Source organism: Apis florea, unplaced genomic scaffold (assembly GCF_048593485.1).
Source record: "Apis florea isolate Af1SG1 unplaced genomic scaffold, ASM4859348v1 contig_1914_pilon, whole genome shotgun sequence".
In the NCBI taxonomy this organism is placed as follows: Eukaryota; Metazoa; Arthropoda; class Insecta; order Hymenoptera; family Apidae; genus Apis; species Apis florea.
The window spans coordinates 996,509-1,011,819 of record NW_028256504.1 but is presented as its reverse complement, the minus strand read 5'-3'; the positions used below and the strand labels follow the sequence as shown (position 1 = coordinate 1,011,819).

Below are 15,311 nucleotides of genomic sequence, written 5' to 3'. Positions count from 1 at the left end.
TTGTTTATTCTTTATTATTTATTACGTGAGAAAAATATTTTTCCATTTTCTTCTTAGATAAATTGATAATAGATAATAGTTTTAATAATGTATTATATTAGATTACCAAATATATATCAGGTTTTGAAATAGATTTTTTTCAAAAATAAAAGATCACACGTATTGACCAACTTTTCGACTTTGTTTAAGAAAATATAATCTATATATAGAAGATAATACTCAAAATTTTTTCAGAATTTTTCTAAAATTAAAAATTTTTGACTAATTTCTTGGTATTTTCTTAGGAAAATATAATTTGTGAGAAAATAGCACGCAAAACTTTTAACTGAATTTCAAAAATTTTTATTCAAATTCTGTCATAATATTTATCTGAAATACTTACCAGTAATTATTTTTCATCGTATCTTTGTCCTATTTTTTGCAATATTGAATGTTTTTCCTACAATTTCCTTAATTCTATAGATATTTTTCTTTCATTATATTTACCTCTTGCAGTTCTTACTTTTCTTTACAGTATTAACTTAATATCATTATTTTTTGTCTTTTTCTCTTCTTTATTATTTTACCATTTATATATTTATTTTATACAGATACCATAAAATCGTTGGTATTAAAATGTATTCTAAAAACAATTTAATTTTAACCTGTATTAATATTTTTTTTTATACTATCACAAATAAATGAGAAATTAATAGAAATTATAAATCGCAGATAATAAGATTTGATAATATATTATAAAAAATAAATATTTTTTTATAATTTTATTTATATGCATGTATATATCGGACCTAGGTGAAATTTATTACAAATAGTAATAAAAATTTTAGTAATAGTAATAATAATTTTAAATCAAACTGTAAAAATAAATTATTTCTTAAAAAATTTTAAAAAGTAATTTTAAGAAAAAAATAATACAATATGAAAAGTTTTGAAGTATCTAAGTAATATAGAAATAATAATGTATAATTTTAATTTTTTATATTGTAATAAAATAAAATTTAAAAAAGAAATAAAATAAAATAATTAAACAGATAATTATTATATGTTTCGATTCTTATTAGAATTTTCATTGTTCGAATTTATTTGAATTATCTATGAATATATATGTGGTGTAAATAAATATTTGGAATAAATAAAAAAATATAATTTTTATGCTAAAATGTTGATTGTATGGAATAGATAATAAATATATACATATATGCATGTATTTCGAATTTTACATTACTACACGTAAAAATTTTTTTTTTCATGGCATAAATGTTTTCCTGAAAATTTTTACTATCCACATAATTGAGAACAACGATTCTCAAGTTACTTCAGAAATCGTGAAGTGTCATCGTGAGTGAAATTAAAATGTATAAGCTTTTTTCAGTTCAAATTTATAATTATTAATATTCTAAATATTAATTATTTCTAATAAAAACTATTTCTATATTTTCAAAGAGTTGAATAATAGAATACTCAAGAAAGTCTAATCACAAACTACATAGATTATAGGTTATTTGCGCGCGCATCAAAAATATTTTAGATTTGAAAAACCAAGAAGAAATGTGAAACAATTTTATTTTTTGCAATTAAGAAGCGATTATAAAGCAATGACGATTCTCTCATACCTAAAATCCCGCGCCTTACCTCATTTGTCATCGAGTTATGTTCACTCTCGTCAATTGTCATCTCGAAATCGTTCGGCACGCAATAATCCCAACGGAGAAGCCGGATGCGTCAAAATTAACGTAAACGAACGAAACACTCCTTTGAAATTTTCCGGGTGATCCTCAGTGCAGAGGTTTCGGTGATCGAGAGTTTTTCCAACAACTGATAAAGTCGACGATGATCGGCTCTCGTGGAATCAACAACTCGCTGGTCCTCCGGCTCCTTCGACAGTTTCGTGTTCCTGATGCCTAATTTCCTCGGACGTCTCTTTGGAATTTCTTATAAAACTGAACGATTGATAATGAACATTTTAGGTTTGGTAAGTATCGTTTCATATATCGATATCCTTTCATTTATCTTTTTATTTACAATTTCCTTATGCTTTGTCGATTATAACCTCTATAACCTTCAGTTTTTATTCGTCGAGGAAAAAAAGAAAGGTTAACCATTTACACTCGAAAATTTTTCCATTCTAGAAAATTAGCGATTTGAAATGTGATTATAAGCAAAAAAATATTTGACACAAATATCACAAATTGATAAAGAAGTCTCTTTTTTACATGATTACTATTTATTCTAGAAATAAAATATAGAAATCAAAATTAAATTAATCTCCAAAGACTTTTGAGATCAATAAATAAAAATAGCCTAAAATACATTCTATTCATCGTAGTCAAAATATTTTTTGTATAAGCTCTATTTTATAAGATGATCAATTTAGATGATCAAGATAGAATAATATCTATATATTATTATTGAAATTTCTAATTCTGCATTATTATTGAACTTTGAATAATTAAAAAAGAAGGAGAAAATTATTTTTATAATAATTATAATATATTTTATAATATATTTTTGGAATATTGTAAAATATAATATTAAAAGTATTATAATATACCTATTAATTTTGTTTTCGATTTCTGTACAAAATTGATTAGTAAATGACAGTTTATTTTTCGAGTGCAAATCATTAAACTTTATCTCGAGACATCAAATATTTTTTACTAAATATATTTTCCAAATATAATCCAAAAACAAATACGCAAACTTTATCAAAAAATATAAAAAATTATCTTTAGGAAAAGAAAAATCTTTGGTATCTTGAAAAAATTAAAAATTGAGTCTAAAAAAAAAAAAATTGTATCAATGCAACGAACAATTAATTTTCTCTAATAATAAAGAGATATTCATCAGAACGTGTCTTTCGAAGGTTAATAGCACACTAGATTGGAGTCCCATTAAATGGAGAAACAAGCTCGAACAAATATGGAACTTGTCCTTATCGCAGGGAACCCTTATTTTTGATACTATTGGCGAGGATACGATTAAAACTGGTTAGAAAATTATTCCCCGAATTTTAATAAAAATGAAATTAACATTATTAATTCATAATTATTTTTATTTTCATTAACTACAGCTTTATCATGGATCGTAATCACACGAATCATTATCGCCCATGTGTACACGATCTCCTATCTGACAAACATTTATCCCATATTAACATCTACTCGTCCGAACTTGTTACTACCCTGGTTGATCCTGAGCTTCTTCAAAAATGTCGTGCTGGAAGTAATCGTAATAGCTATTGGCCTTTTGCTTTGGTACGACAAGAGATTCTCGTTAACTATTTTCCTTGAATTCGTTCTTGTGAAGGTCATTCCTTTGAGTAAGTAAATATTCAATTATGGCGAACTACATAGTAATTTGTTACATACTTGAAACGAAAAGTATGATTAAATTAATATTAATATTTTTAAATTATACAAGATATTTAAATTGGAATACAACTGAAAAGAAGTAGTTCTTGATAAAAATAAATCGAGATATATCATATTTATAGAATAAAATTTTTTTATTCTATAATCTGTTCTTTTTTTTTTTTTTTTTTTTTTATAGAAAATTAAGTCAAAAATTCATTTGGTACTTACACTTATATACTCAACGAATTTTCATTTTAAAAAAATCTTATTCTAGATTTTTCAATTATTTTTTTAGCCAAGAATTACTTTCTTTTTTTTTTTTTTTGTAACGCAATTTCAAAGATACTATAATGATTTCAATGATTTTAATCTGGTTTTAATTTTAATTTCCACATCAAGATTTAATAAAATATATTTTTTATCGTTCGTAGAAAAATATAATAATTTAAATATTCGACAAGTAAAAAAAAAAAAATAATAATAACAAATAATTAAAAATATTAATTATAAATAGATAAATAAATATATAAACATATTTATAAGCCATTTGTTAATAGTCATATAACGCTAATATCGCGTTGTTCATTATCATCAGTTATTAATTGTTTAAAATATTTCTGAAATTTATCTTCATTTCATAAATTTACATTTTTAAAAATTTCATCAAATCTTCCTATCTTTCAGTAATTTTCAGTTATGTCTGGTACTCTAACTCGTGTCTATTTATGGAACTACGTCACATGGAGAAACAACGTACACTGAGAAGAACCATGAGAAGTGATTCGAATCTGATCGCTGCTCGCATCTGCTTCAAAATAGGTGATTCGAAGTACAGAACACGGTCTCTGATGACTTTGATATCCTGTGACAGTTATGATACTTACGATACACACGATACCATCTCGCGAATCATCGATGATACCACGTTAACACCCGCCCAGAAGACGATGAGAATTCTTGGATTGACCGAACAGGATATTGTGGACGCACGTTCAAGAAAAAAAGAAAGGGAAATTTGTAGAAGATTAACAGAAGAAGAAGACGATATTCCTGTCAATACTATCCTATCGGGATATTTTTTCATCAGTAATTACGATTTAACGAATAAATTAAGAAATGAGAAAACAGTGGAGGATGAGAAAAATGAAGAAATGATGGATGAAAAAACTGTAGATAAGTATAAAAAAGATGAAGTTAAGGCGGACAAGGAACTTGAAGATGATCAGGTAATAGGCTAGAAAGGAACATAGACAAAATTTTTTTTTATTATTATAACAAAAATTTATATTTAAGCTAAAATTTTAAGTTAAAATTTGAATTTGATCAATAAATTATATTTTGTAATTACAAACCATTTAAAAATTATTTTTCTTGATCTTATAAGCTTTTAATAATTTACAATAATTTAATTTTTATTTTGTAAAAGATTAAGAGAGAAATGTTAAAAAGTAATTTCACAAAAAATTAAGACTAGAGGAAAATTTTTTGTATTAGAAAAATAATCGTGTTATTTTGATTTTTTTGTTCCATCTTATCAGACAAGAATATATGAACATGATACTATAAATAAAAATGAATGTGAAGAAGATCGAGCTATGATAAATGAATTTTACAAAGATGATATCAGATTATATGTTAGTTCAAAGAATGAAATTTTGAGCGAGAAAATTTCAAAAAATCGAATTATAATTGACGAAAAATGTGATGATAATATGAAAGTTATCAGTGACACTCATAGTGCAGTGAGTTCATTAACTCTAATAAAATATATATAACATATTTTTTTATAGAAATAAAGCATTGAATAATTGTTACTTCAATACAATGCAGAATGATTTATTAACTTTTATTAACTCTTAGCTAATATTATGATAACAAAACATTATAATAATTCGATCTTTTTATTATCTCAACATGATTAATCAAAGATCAGACAATAAAATTTTCTTTTTAATTTTATAAAAATTAGTAAAAATTGTATTTTTTAAACAAATTCGGCACCAACAAAATTATGAATTAATCTTCCCTCAATTTTACATAATTTACATATATCTAAATTTAAACAGAATCCTTAATCTTCAAATAATCTTAAATTATATTTTATTTACCTAATCTTTTTTAATCTTATTTTTCTAATATTCTCATATAATTATGATATCAAATTAGTTGATTAATAAATTTTTTATTTTAATTCAGAACAGTCCATTTATAACATTAACAAGAAATAATGGCATTTTTAATACACAAGAAATCAAAGATAATTTTTCTGAGAAAACAAATCAATCAATGCATCAATATTCAAATTCTCAAGATACTAAAAACAATTCTTCTGAAAAAACAAATATGTCAGTGGATCAACAACCACAAGAAATTAAAAATAATTCTTCGAAGGTAACAAATAACCAACGTTCATCGACGAAGAAGAGAGGAGGAGCAAATTCCTCGGAGATAAATAACACGAAGCAAATGAAATTGTGTCCATCCTATCACAACGAATTCAGCTATTGTTGCTCTTCAAGAAAACAAGATTTATTCAAGTCTTCTTCGAACACTCGACAAATGGTGGAGAAATGTTGCAGCCCTGTGAAAATTCAAGATTTATTCAAGTGCAATTGCATCGTAGATGAATATTTGACTAAAGAAAAATTAGAGGAGTATTGTTTGTCAGGCATTGAAACGATGATGACCTCTACGCCTAATAAAAGTATTGACAGAGAGAAAATGATAAAGAATATAGAGGATTTAAATAATTCCAAAAACGCGAATTATCATTCATGTTTGAACGATTCTATTGATTTTAATCGAAATCAGAAGATAGATTTTACAGCGAATAACGCATTTCCTTTGATAGAAAAGTTGTTGCAAAATAATCCTAATATGTTGATGAATATTAAAAATGAGGCTCAAAAGTTAGAAAATGTTTACATGTTAAACAAATCAATGCAGGAAGTTTTCTATACAGCACAGAATACCGTATCAAATAGCATGCAAAATTTATCAGACATTGTTAAAGATTTAACTGTGACGAACAATGTTGTAACAAATATTGAAAATTTAAAAACAGTCGAACCTGAAGAAAAAAAGACAAAATTAAAGACTGAAAAGGAAATACTAAAAACTATGGTTTCTTTATCTGTTATGGACAATGAAATGAGTAAGTCAAACACTTGGAGAATTTTGAAATCAATTACTGATGTCATCTTCTTAGTTCTTAATAGTAGTAAAATTTAAAATTTTTTAAAATTAATTGCAAAAATACATTAATATTAAGAAAAAATATAAATACCGAAGTATGAAAGTAGTGATTTAATCAATTTGTCAATTAAAATTTTGTCTTAATAATGATAAAGAGATTTTTAAACTATGCAAATCATTTTTAAAGAAAATTCAATTGACTATCTTCTGAATTCTCCATTTGTAGTTTTTAAACTTAAACTATTTAAAAAATATGATTTAATGAACAATTTTATGTATTATTTCAATTTTCTTTTTCTTTTTTTTTCTTTTTTTTTTTTTAGATGTAAATTCTATTCAGAAGAACAATTTGAGCAATAGCAAATTGAATGTTGTGAAAAATACATTAAGTATAAACATGCCTAATAAAATGAATGTACCAGAATATTCATTCGGAGATGCGAAAATTCAAAAGTTCTTCCAGGGTTCCATGAAAGTTTTTGATGGTTGTTATGAAAAAGATTTTGCCAATAATTCAGAATTACAATGTTTGCTTCAACAATTAGATAAGAAGTGGAGTATGTATCCTGATCAATCTGATCAGGACGTATTAATATCATCATTAATACCTTTAAATCAAAAAGATCATTCAATACAAATACAAGACTCAAAAATTGCTTCTGTTAGTAATTTCGATAGGATAAAAAGGTACGCAAGAATTCAGAAGCTTTCATTGTTAATATAAATACTTGAAATATATTATATTTTAATATTAATATTATCGTAGACAAGATGCAAAATAAATTTAATAACAATTCATTTTTTATCTTATGAACATTATTTTAATATTATTGTTAATATTATCGATTTTTCTCGGAATAATGATTGAAATTGAAATTTTATTTTTATAAAAAATTGAAAATAATTTTTTGTTTAAATAAGCAGTGGTAATCGTGCTATGCATTAAAATAATCGTAAATTAAAAATTATAATATATTGTAATTTTCAAAATTAAAATTTGATATCTTGTCTATGTTGTCTATGCGACAATAATAATAAACAAAAAGAACAAATAGTAAAAAAAAGATGAAGATAAGAATTGCAATTTAACGCCATCTCTTGAATGCTAAAGATATTCGAAAGATAACGTTGATTATTAACTCTATCTACTCTACCTACTCAATCTATGAAGAAATGTCTTTAATAATCAAGAGATGGCGCTAATTTTTATTTTTATTCTTCTGTTCTTATTTTTTTTTTTTTATTATGTTTCATTTGTGATATTCTGGAGACGAATAATTTCTTCATTTTTATCCTATCCTTTCTTATTATTTGTTCTTCTTATTTTGCAAATTATATGCATCTAAAAAAGACTTTTATAAAAAATTTTAAATTGTGTGTTTTATTATCTATGTTACATAAAATTTATCAACAATATATATAAATAAATTCAGCTTTAATAGCATTATAAATCCAATAATTTAAATTTAAATACAAGAATTTTTAATTTAAAAATTTTATAAAAAAATATGATTGTAATTTTTAATTCATGAATAATTATAAATATGATTCTATTATTTATAATAGTCAAAATATTTAAAATTATCCTATACGTGTAATACATAGCAATATTTATGAAAAAAAGGATCAAAAAAGTTAATTGGTTTGGAAATTTTTTATGATTAAATCAATATGACAATATCATTCATAAATCAGTTCAAAACATGATAGATAAATTTTCATAAATATATTATTACTTATTACTTTATCTATAATAATCGATATAAAAAAATCTATAATCCAATTTTAAAAGTATCATATTCGAATAATTTTTTTTTATATATCACATATTAATAACATAAATAATTTTTAAAGCTCTTTATTTCTAAACAAATTTTATTATTTTTATCAGATACGAATCAAGAACAAAATCTTCCACAAGTGAACACCACGCATCACAAATTGTACAAGTGAACGAGCCATTTTTTGACAATAACTCGTATGATTCTCAGAAGTCCAGTTCCATTAGTATCATGAAGGATGTCTTCACGCAAACCGGCAATAAGCCGGTAAAAAGCTCCTCCAACCTCAGCCTCACGAATGGAAAAAAATTACGCAAGAAATTTTTCTTCTCACGCAAACGAAAAGAATCAAGGAACATTTCTAACATTAGTATGCACGACGACAGAATCGAATCGCGAAGTTCGATATACTTAAAGGATCATGTTAAATCTCTTACACATCAAAAATCTAATCTAAATCAAAAGAAACAGTCCAGCTTGATGAAGTGTCAATCCGACGAGAACATCTGCATGTGCAAAATGACAGACAGTATGCATTCGCTTTCAGAATCAAAGAAAGAAGAAATTAAAAAATGCACCAAATGTAAAGTGGAAACATTTGGCACAATTCCACTGTCACAGGTAGTTCGTCCATCGATGTTTGACGCGATGATCTATCGTAAGAAGCCCCCTATGTATCCAAAGAAAACTAAAAACGAACTTTCCATTCAATCCAATGCATCTAACACAAATTCGAAAAAAATATCACCGTTTAAAAAGCTTTTGGAAACGTCTAAGAAATCAACGGAAAAACAATCGTCTCATACGAAAAAGTTCAACTGGAAGAATAAAATAGAATCGTTGGTAGATAGGGAGGCTCGAGAAATGAGAGCTCTAAAAGCTTACAATGAAGTCACTTTGGTTAAATATAAGAAAGAATTGGAAGCTAAAAAGAAACTATCCTCAGGAAAGTGCATCAATCCTGATGCCAATCCTGAAAGTTCCAAAGATCGATCTTCTTCTTCGAAGAAGAGTAACTTATCTGAGCGTTCGAAGAAAAATATTCATAAAAATATAGAATCGTTTTATGAACGTTTTCACGATGATTATGTAGACAAAGAAAACTTTGTGGATGCAACGACAGAAACAGAACCGTTATTCAATATCCCTATCCCTATTAAAACGCCAAGTGTGAAAATTCATAACGTTTCAAACGAGAAGTATTCTTGCTCGAAATTGTCTAAAGTCAACAAAGTGACTGACAAGCTATTAGATAATTTTGATAGGCTGCATGGTGGACAAGCGAAGCAAGAACATACGAAGAAGAACAAACAAACTGGTGAAATAGATATAAGAAAACAATATACTAAGTATAGCAAACCGAAAAAATTGCCAGAAGATGATTATACTTCGGTACTATCTATGAAAAAGTTAGAAGGTACGCAGAAAGGTCGTGAATTGGAGAGGACACCTGCCAAGGAAAATGTCAGAGATTATTTGGAGAATACAGAAGTGTCATCTAATGACACGGATCAATTACTCTCTCTCGAATCTCGTACAGACAACGCAAATATCGCGGGACCTTCGATTAAGGGAGACCATAATAAGCAAACTTCGTTACTGGAAAGTGTGGATTTCGGTGCACAAACTGGCAATTTACTGACAACAATAAAATCTACTATCTTTCAAAAAGTTACTTCATCATGGTCCTCTAACAGTATTGATCAGAATACAAAAGAACCACAACTACATGGCAAGTATTGTTTTATTTAAAATTATAAAATTTTTAAAACTTGTTTTTTATGAGATTTTATATAATAAAATAATAATCAAATAATATAAGATATTATCTTTAAAATTTTCATTGAGAAAACATTACTACAATGTATTACTAATGATGATTGGTGATTTCATATATATACATATATATATATAAGTATATATATTTGGCACAAAATTAAATTGTTCATAGCTTAATAAAGCTAAATAACTTCTAACTGATATTTTTGTAAACTTTTATATTTGTTTTTAATAGAATTGATCTTTTAAAATTAATGACTTATTTATCCAAAAATCCTGAGTAATTTTAGTTATAGTTCAATAATATATCCAGTTCTTTTTCTAGATTATCAAGTTCAATTTCCAAGCCAGATGTTTAAAGTCGAATCAGTACAAGAACTTGATTATAAAGATGAAGAGGAGGCAACTTCAGAAATTGTAAATTATGAAAACATAATAGAATTAATATCAGAAAGAAAAGATCAAACGGAAATGAAACCAATCTTAGAAATGGAAAATAAAGTAGATAAAGAAAATAAATTGATATCCAAAATGGAACCTCACCAAGAAGAAATGAAATCAACGTTAGAAATCGAGAAAAATGTTGATCTCAAAGAAGAAATTGAAAAAATTGTTGATCTCAAAAAAGAAATTGAAGAAAATGTTGATCTCAAAGAAGAAATTGAAAAAATTGTTGATCTCAAAAAAGAAATTGAAGAAAATGTTGATCTCAAAAAAGAAATTGAAAAAAATGTTGATCTCAAAGAAGAAATCGAGAAAAATATTGATCACAAAGAAGAAATCGAAAGAAATGTTGATCACAAAGAAAAAATCGAAAAAAATATTGATCTCAAAGAAGAAATTGAACCGATTCGATCACAAATCGAAGTCGATAAACAAGAAATTGATAATTCTAAAGTTTCGAAAAATAAAGAAGAGAAAGAAATAAAGGAAAACATTTCAAAGGATATTCTTCAAATATCTTGTACAGAATGTATCGATTTTGAAGAAGAGGTTCAAAATGGAGAAGAAATAGAAGAAATCAGAAGAAGTAGCCTCGAAGTAATGTTAAGTGAACCTCAAATAAGACAAACTTCGTCAAATTTTAGAAATTTTAGGCGGAACATTAACATGAGCTACGTCGGTAATGGTGTCATTTTAAGCAATTCTAACTCTCCAAGGGGAAATCCACGTCCATGGGACATAGTGGATGAGGATACAATTAGAATGCTTCATAACGCTTTTTCTTATCGATCTGTAGATACTTCTTTCGATTTCTTCCGAGAAATTCTGATGATAGATGGCGAGACTATTAGAATGCTCCACAACGTGTTCTCTTACCAATCGTTTAACGCTTCGTTAGACTTCCCTCGAGAAATTTTAACAATTGACGATATTTTAAATAGATCATTGGAATATCCAATCGATGAATTTATTTTTCAATCTGACAGAGAATTCATGGGTCTTGCCATGGAACAACTTCCTCCAATGTCTTATGAACATCATCATGCTATTTTTACTACCATACGACAATTTCAAAATTTGGACGAAGAGGATCAGGAAGATGGTATTTGCGATTTATACATCACTACCATCGATCACGAAGATTTGCCTATCGAAATGGAGGCTACGGACGAGTTTGATGACGATGATGAAGTCGAACATACCGAGTTTAGAATAAACGAGCTTTTGATGATGATTCGAATCTTAAGGAATTTGAATGATCGTGGATACAATTTGGAGGATATCTTTAGATTGTTCGAGATTTTTCGAGAACCTTCGAACGATGAAGAGGATATGATAGAAGAAATTGAGGAAGAAAATGAAGAAGAAAAGAATGAAGAAATGGAGGAACAAATACAGGAAGAAAATAAGATATTGCAGTTCATTAAAGAAGATATCTTCACAAATATTAAATTCCCTATCGTAGTCAAATGGACTGATTTAATACCTGATCTTCCATCTATCGAAAATAACGAAATCGGAGAGCTTGATATTATGCTTAAGGAAACAGAACTTAGTAAAATAAATTTGTTTTCTTTGAAGGAGGACAGTTATGATAAACTTACTTGTTTCAGAACGAATTTACTTCCGATAGAACATTGTATAACTTATGGAATATTGGAAAAAATTCACGAAGAAAATGAAATTATCGACGATGAAGAAACGAAGAAAATCGTCGAGAAGAGCGAAGAAATTATTGCAATCGAAGATATCGTAGATCTTAAAGAAATTAAAGAAATGTGGAAGCATAAACACGTCGAGGTTGAGGAAGATGTCGCGTATCAAATGATGGAAGAAAACATCAATGATACGAGTTTTAAAGAAATTTATGTCGACAAGAATATCCAATTAACGGATGATGAAGAGAACGAGAAAAACGATTTGCGAACGACAGACGAAGAGATGTACGAATGCGAAGAAAATAATATCGATATCGATATAAATTCAGATTTTAAGATTAGAGAGGAGGTTAAAGAAGAGTTTAAAAAAGAGCTTAAAGAGGAGGTTAAAGAGGAGGAGATGAAAGAGGAGATTAAAGAGGAGGTTATTAAAGAAGAGGAACAATTATCTTTGTACACCATCTTCACTTTTGGACTAGTTGTCTTGTACTTTTATATTCAATATTATTACAATGAAATATTTACATTTAAACAAGTTCCCGCGTCCTCGTCGAGTTTAAAACCTTTTGAAATTCACGCAATACCAACGTCGACGACTACATTCTTAAAAAATTCGAGGCTTATAAAGAAAATTAAGAAAGAGAAAGAAAATGAAGAAGAGGAGAAGCTGGACGAAGAGAAAAAAGAGATCGATCGTGATTCGTTGAAAAGTATCATCGATCTCGAAACGTCAGAAATTTCTAGTTTCACCGATTCAGAGTTCAATTTCGATCCCAGCGTGCATAAACCTGTGTCCTGGACTAATTTAAGGATGATACATGAGCACAGTTCAAAAGAGATGGGAAACGAAGTGAAAACGATTGAAATTCATTCAATTTTCATGTCGGATAATAATTTGATTAATAATTCATCGAATATTCAATTACAAGATGAAATAGATATTTGTTCGGATGAGAAATTAGAATCGCTCTCTCCGCATTACAGCCTAGTCAGGAATAGCAGCCAAATGAATATAATTGAATTTTACGAAAAGGAAAATAAACTTCAATTCATCGAACCTGATTTCAAAATGTTAGAATTGCGTCTTGCGCAGGAAGAGATAAAAACACTTCGATACAAAGATGATGATTCGAGTTCGACAAAATCTTTGCAACACGAGAATGAAACGAAGTTGTTCGAAGACACATTGTACAGTTCTTACGCGAAGGTAAAAATAGAGAGCGAGAAAGAACAATTTCAAACGAATAACGCTGTAAATCGAAAAGATAGTCCAAGAAAATCAGAATTGTCCGTTTTCTACGAAATTCCAGTGGAACACGAAGAGTCAGAAGAGCAACACTACGTTTCCGAACAAATTATTTTTTCCAAGCAAAACGAGCAGGTTGAAGAGGTTAGGTTGGCCGTGGAACAGACCTGGCAACCGTCGAATTCGACGCAATTTGTGGAAACGACCGACAGTTTCGACTCGACTTATACCAAAATTTCCGAAGTCTCGAGAAACACTGCTTCCATAGATTTGAACAAATCCTCGATGGAAGATTTCACGATAGGATCGAACGAGTCGCACGAGTCGAACCAGTCGAACGAGGATAGATGAGAAAAAAGAAATCGTCCAATGAATCATTTCGTTTCGTTCCGATTTATTTTTTTTTTTTTTTTTTTCGTATTTTTTTTTCTCGCGATAACGATCTATGGATTTTAACTCAATAAATAATCCGGGAACTTTTGAAAGAGATTCTTCTTTTTTTCTTCTCGAAAGAAATTTGTTTTATTTTGCATTTTGTACAAAAAAAGAGAGAGAGAAAAAAAAAACTGTTACGATACAATTGGTCCCAAAAATATCCGATCAATATTAGATATACATTTTATTATATGAAAAATCGTATATATTGTCGAATGGAAAAGCAACTTGATATATTAATTTTTAGCATATACATTTATCGTTCAATTCTCATAATAATTAGGCCTAGTTTTATTTAAGAAGGAAATAACGTGCATGAAACGTGAAAAGTTAGTTATTCAGGGGGGGGATCGGATATTTTTGAGACCAACCATGTGTCTTTTTTTTTCTTTTTATTTTTCTTTTTTTCCCCTTTTTTTATAAAAAAAAAAAAAAAAAAGAAATAAATGTTACGCAAATTGACATTTATGTCGATAATTATTAGAGAAAATATTTTTTCCTTTTCCTTCAAAGGCGTTCGATTTTTTTTTACAAGAAATAATTGTTTATCTTTTGAAAGAAGCGAAACGCCTATCGTGAATGAATTTTATTTATTTCGTTTCTTAACGATGATGATACTGCTTAACCTTACTATTTGCTATTTTATAAGTAACACAACGTTTACTCAACGGCGATTCGTTTAATGATACTTGTTAAATTTTCTTAATGATTCAAAATAATAAATGAAATATATTTTAAAGAAATCTTTTTTATACCAATAATCTGTCCATATCAAATTCACATGATATATCAAATTTTCGACGATTATTCACGAAAAATCCTGAAGTAATATTGTGAGTAAGATTTTACTCGATTCGTCATATTAAAAAGTTATTAAAAAAAAAATGTTTTCTTCCTCGAAATAGTTTTAGATCAAGTTTTAGTTTATTGCTACAGACAATTGATGGTTACGATTAAGAAATTGCCAATGCGAATTAAATCAGTTATTTAGCTCGTTTAATTTTGATTTGTGATGAAATGAAATTTAGAATTAACGATAGATTAATTGATATCGAACAAAAATTTATTTAATTTTATGGTTTATTATTAGAGTTTGGATTAGTAACTTTTTAATATATATATAACGCCATATAAAATTTTTATAAACTATACAATGTGATGATCTTGACGACACGTTAAAAAATTCATGGAGATTAAGGAATGATACATTTTCAGAAATATTTACCAAACTTCTTTTATTTTTAGTATAAATTAATGATAAAAAAAAAAATAAAATCTTTATTGTATACATATATTCACATTGTGATATTAATTATTGGATAACCTTATTTTGGATCTTTTGTAATCCATGCATTGCTATTATTAATATCTTTTTTTAATCAATAATGATTTTACTAGTAAAATTGTACGTTAACAAAAT

At 27.2% G+C, this 15,311-nt stretch overlaps 1 protein-coding gene across 2 annotated transcripts; it reads left to right on the top strand.

Annotated features, from left to right (window-relative positions):
* The first annotated feature begins 1,291 nt into the window (after window positions 1-1,291).
* LOC100865268 (uncharacterized) lies at window positions 1,292-14,634 on the top strand. 2 transcript variants are annotated; one of them, XM_086914467.1, is made up of 9 exons: window positions 1,292-1,972; window positions 2,864-2,987; window positions 3,071-3,319; window positions 4,038-4,579; window positions 4,892-5,095; window positions 5,550-6,507; window positions 6,872-7,235; window positions 8,440-10,061; window positions 10,434-14,634. In XM_086914467.1, the coding sequence occupies exons 1-9, from the start codon at window positions 1,898-1,900 to the stop codon at window positions 13,805-13,807; spliced, it is 7,512 nt and encodes a 2,503-aa protein (XP_086770593.1). In that variant the 5' UTR covers window positions 1,292-1,897; the 3' UTR covers window positions 13,808-14,634. The 2 variants fall into 2 exon arrangements, with proteins under 2 accessions (XP_086770593.1, XP_086770597.1); XM_086914471.1 differs by lacking the exon at window positions 4,892-5,095 and having other exon boundaries at window positions 1,635-1,972.
* Window positions 14,635-15,311: the final 677 nt, after the last annotated feature.

Excerpts from the sequence above, each read along its gene's own strand:
- LOC100865268 (XM_086914467.1), top strand. The coding sequence starts at position 1,898 with ATGCCTAATTTCCTCGGACGTCTCTTTGGAATTTCTTATAAAACTGAA. Across the intron at positions 6,508-6,871 it reads TGTTATGGACAATGAAATGA|ATGTAAATTCTATTCAGAAG; the intron begins GTAAGTCAAACA and ends TTTTTTTTTTAG. Across the intron at positions 10,062-10,433 it reads AAAAGAACCACAACTACATG|ATTATCAAGTTCAATTTCCA; the intron begins GCAAGTATTGTT and ends TTCTTTTTCTAG.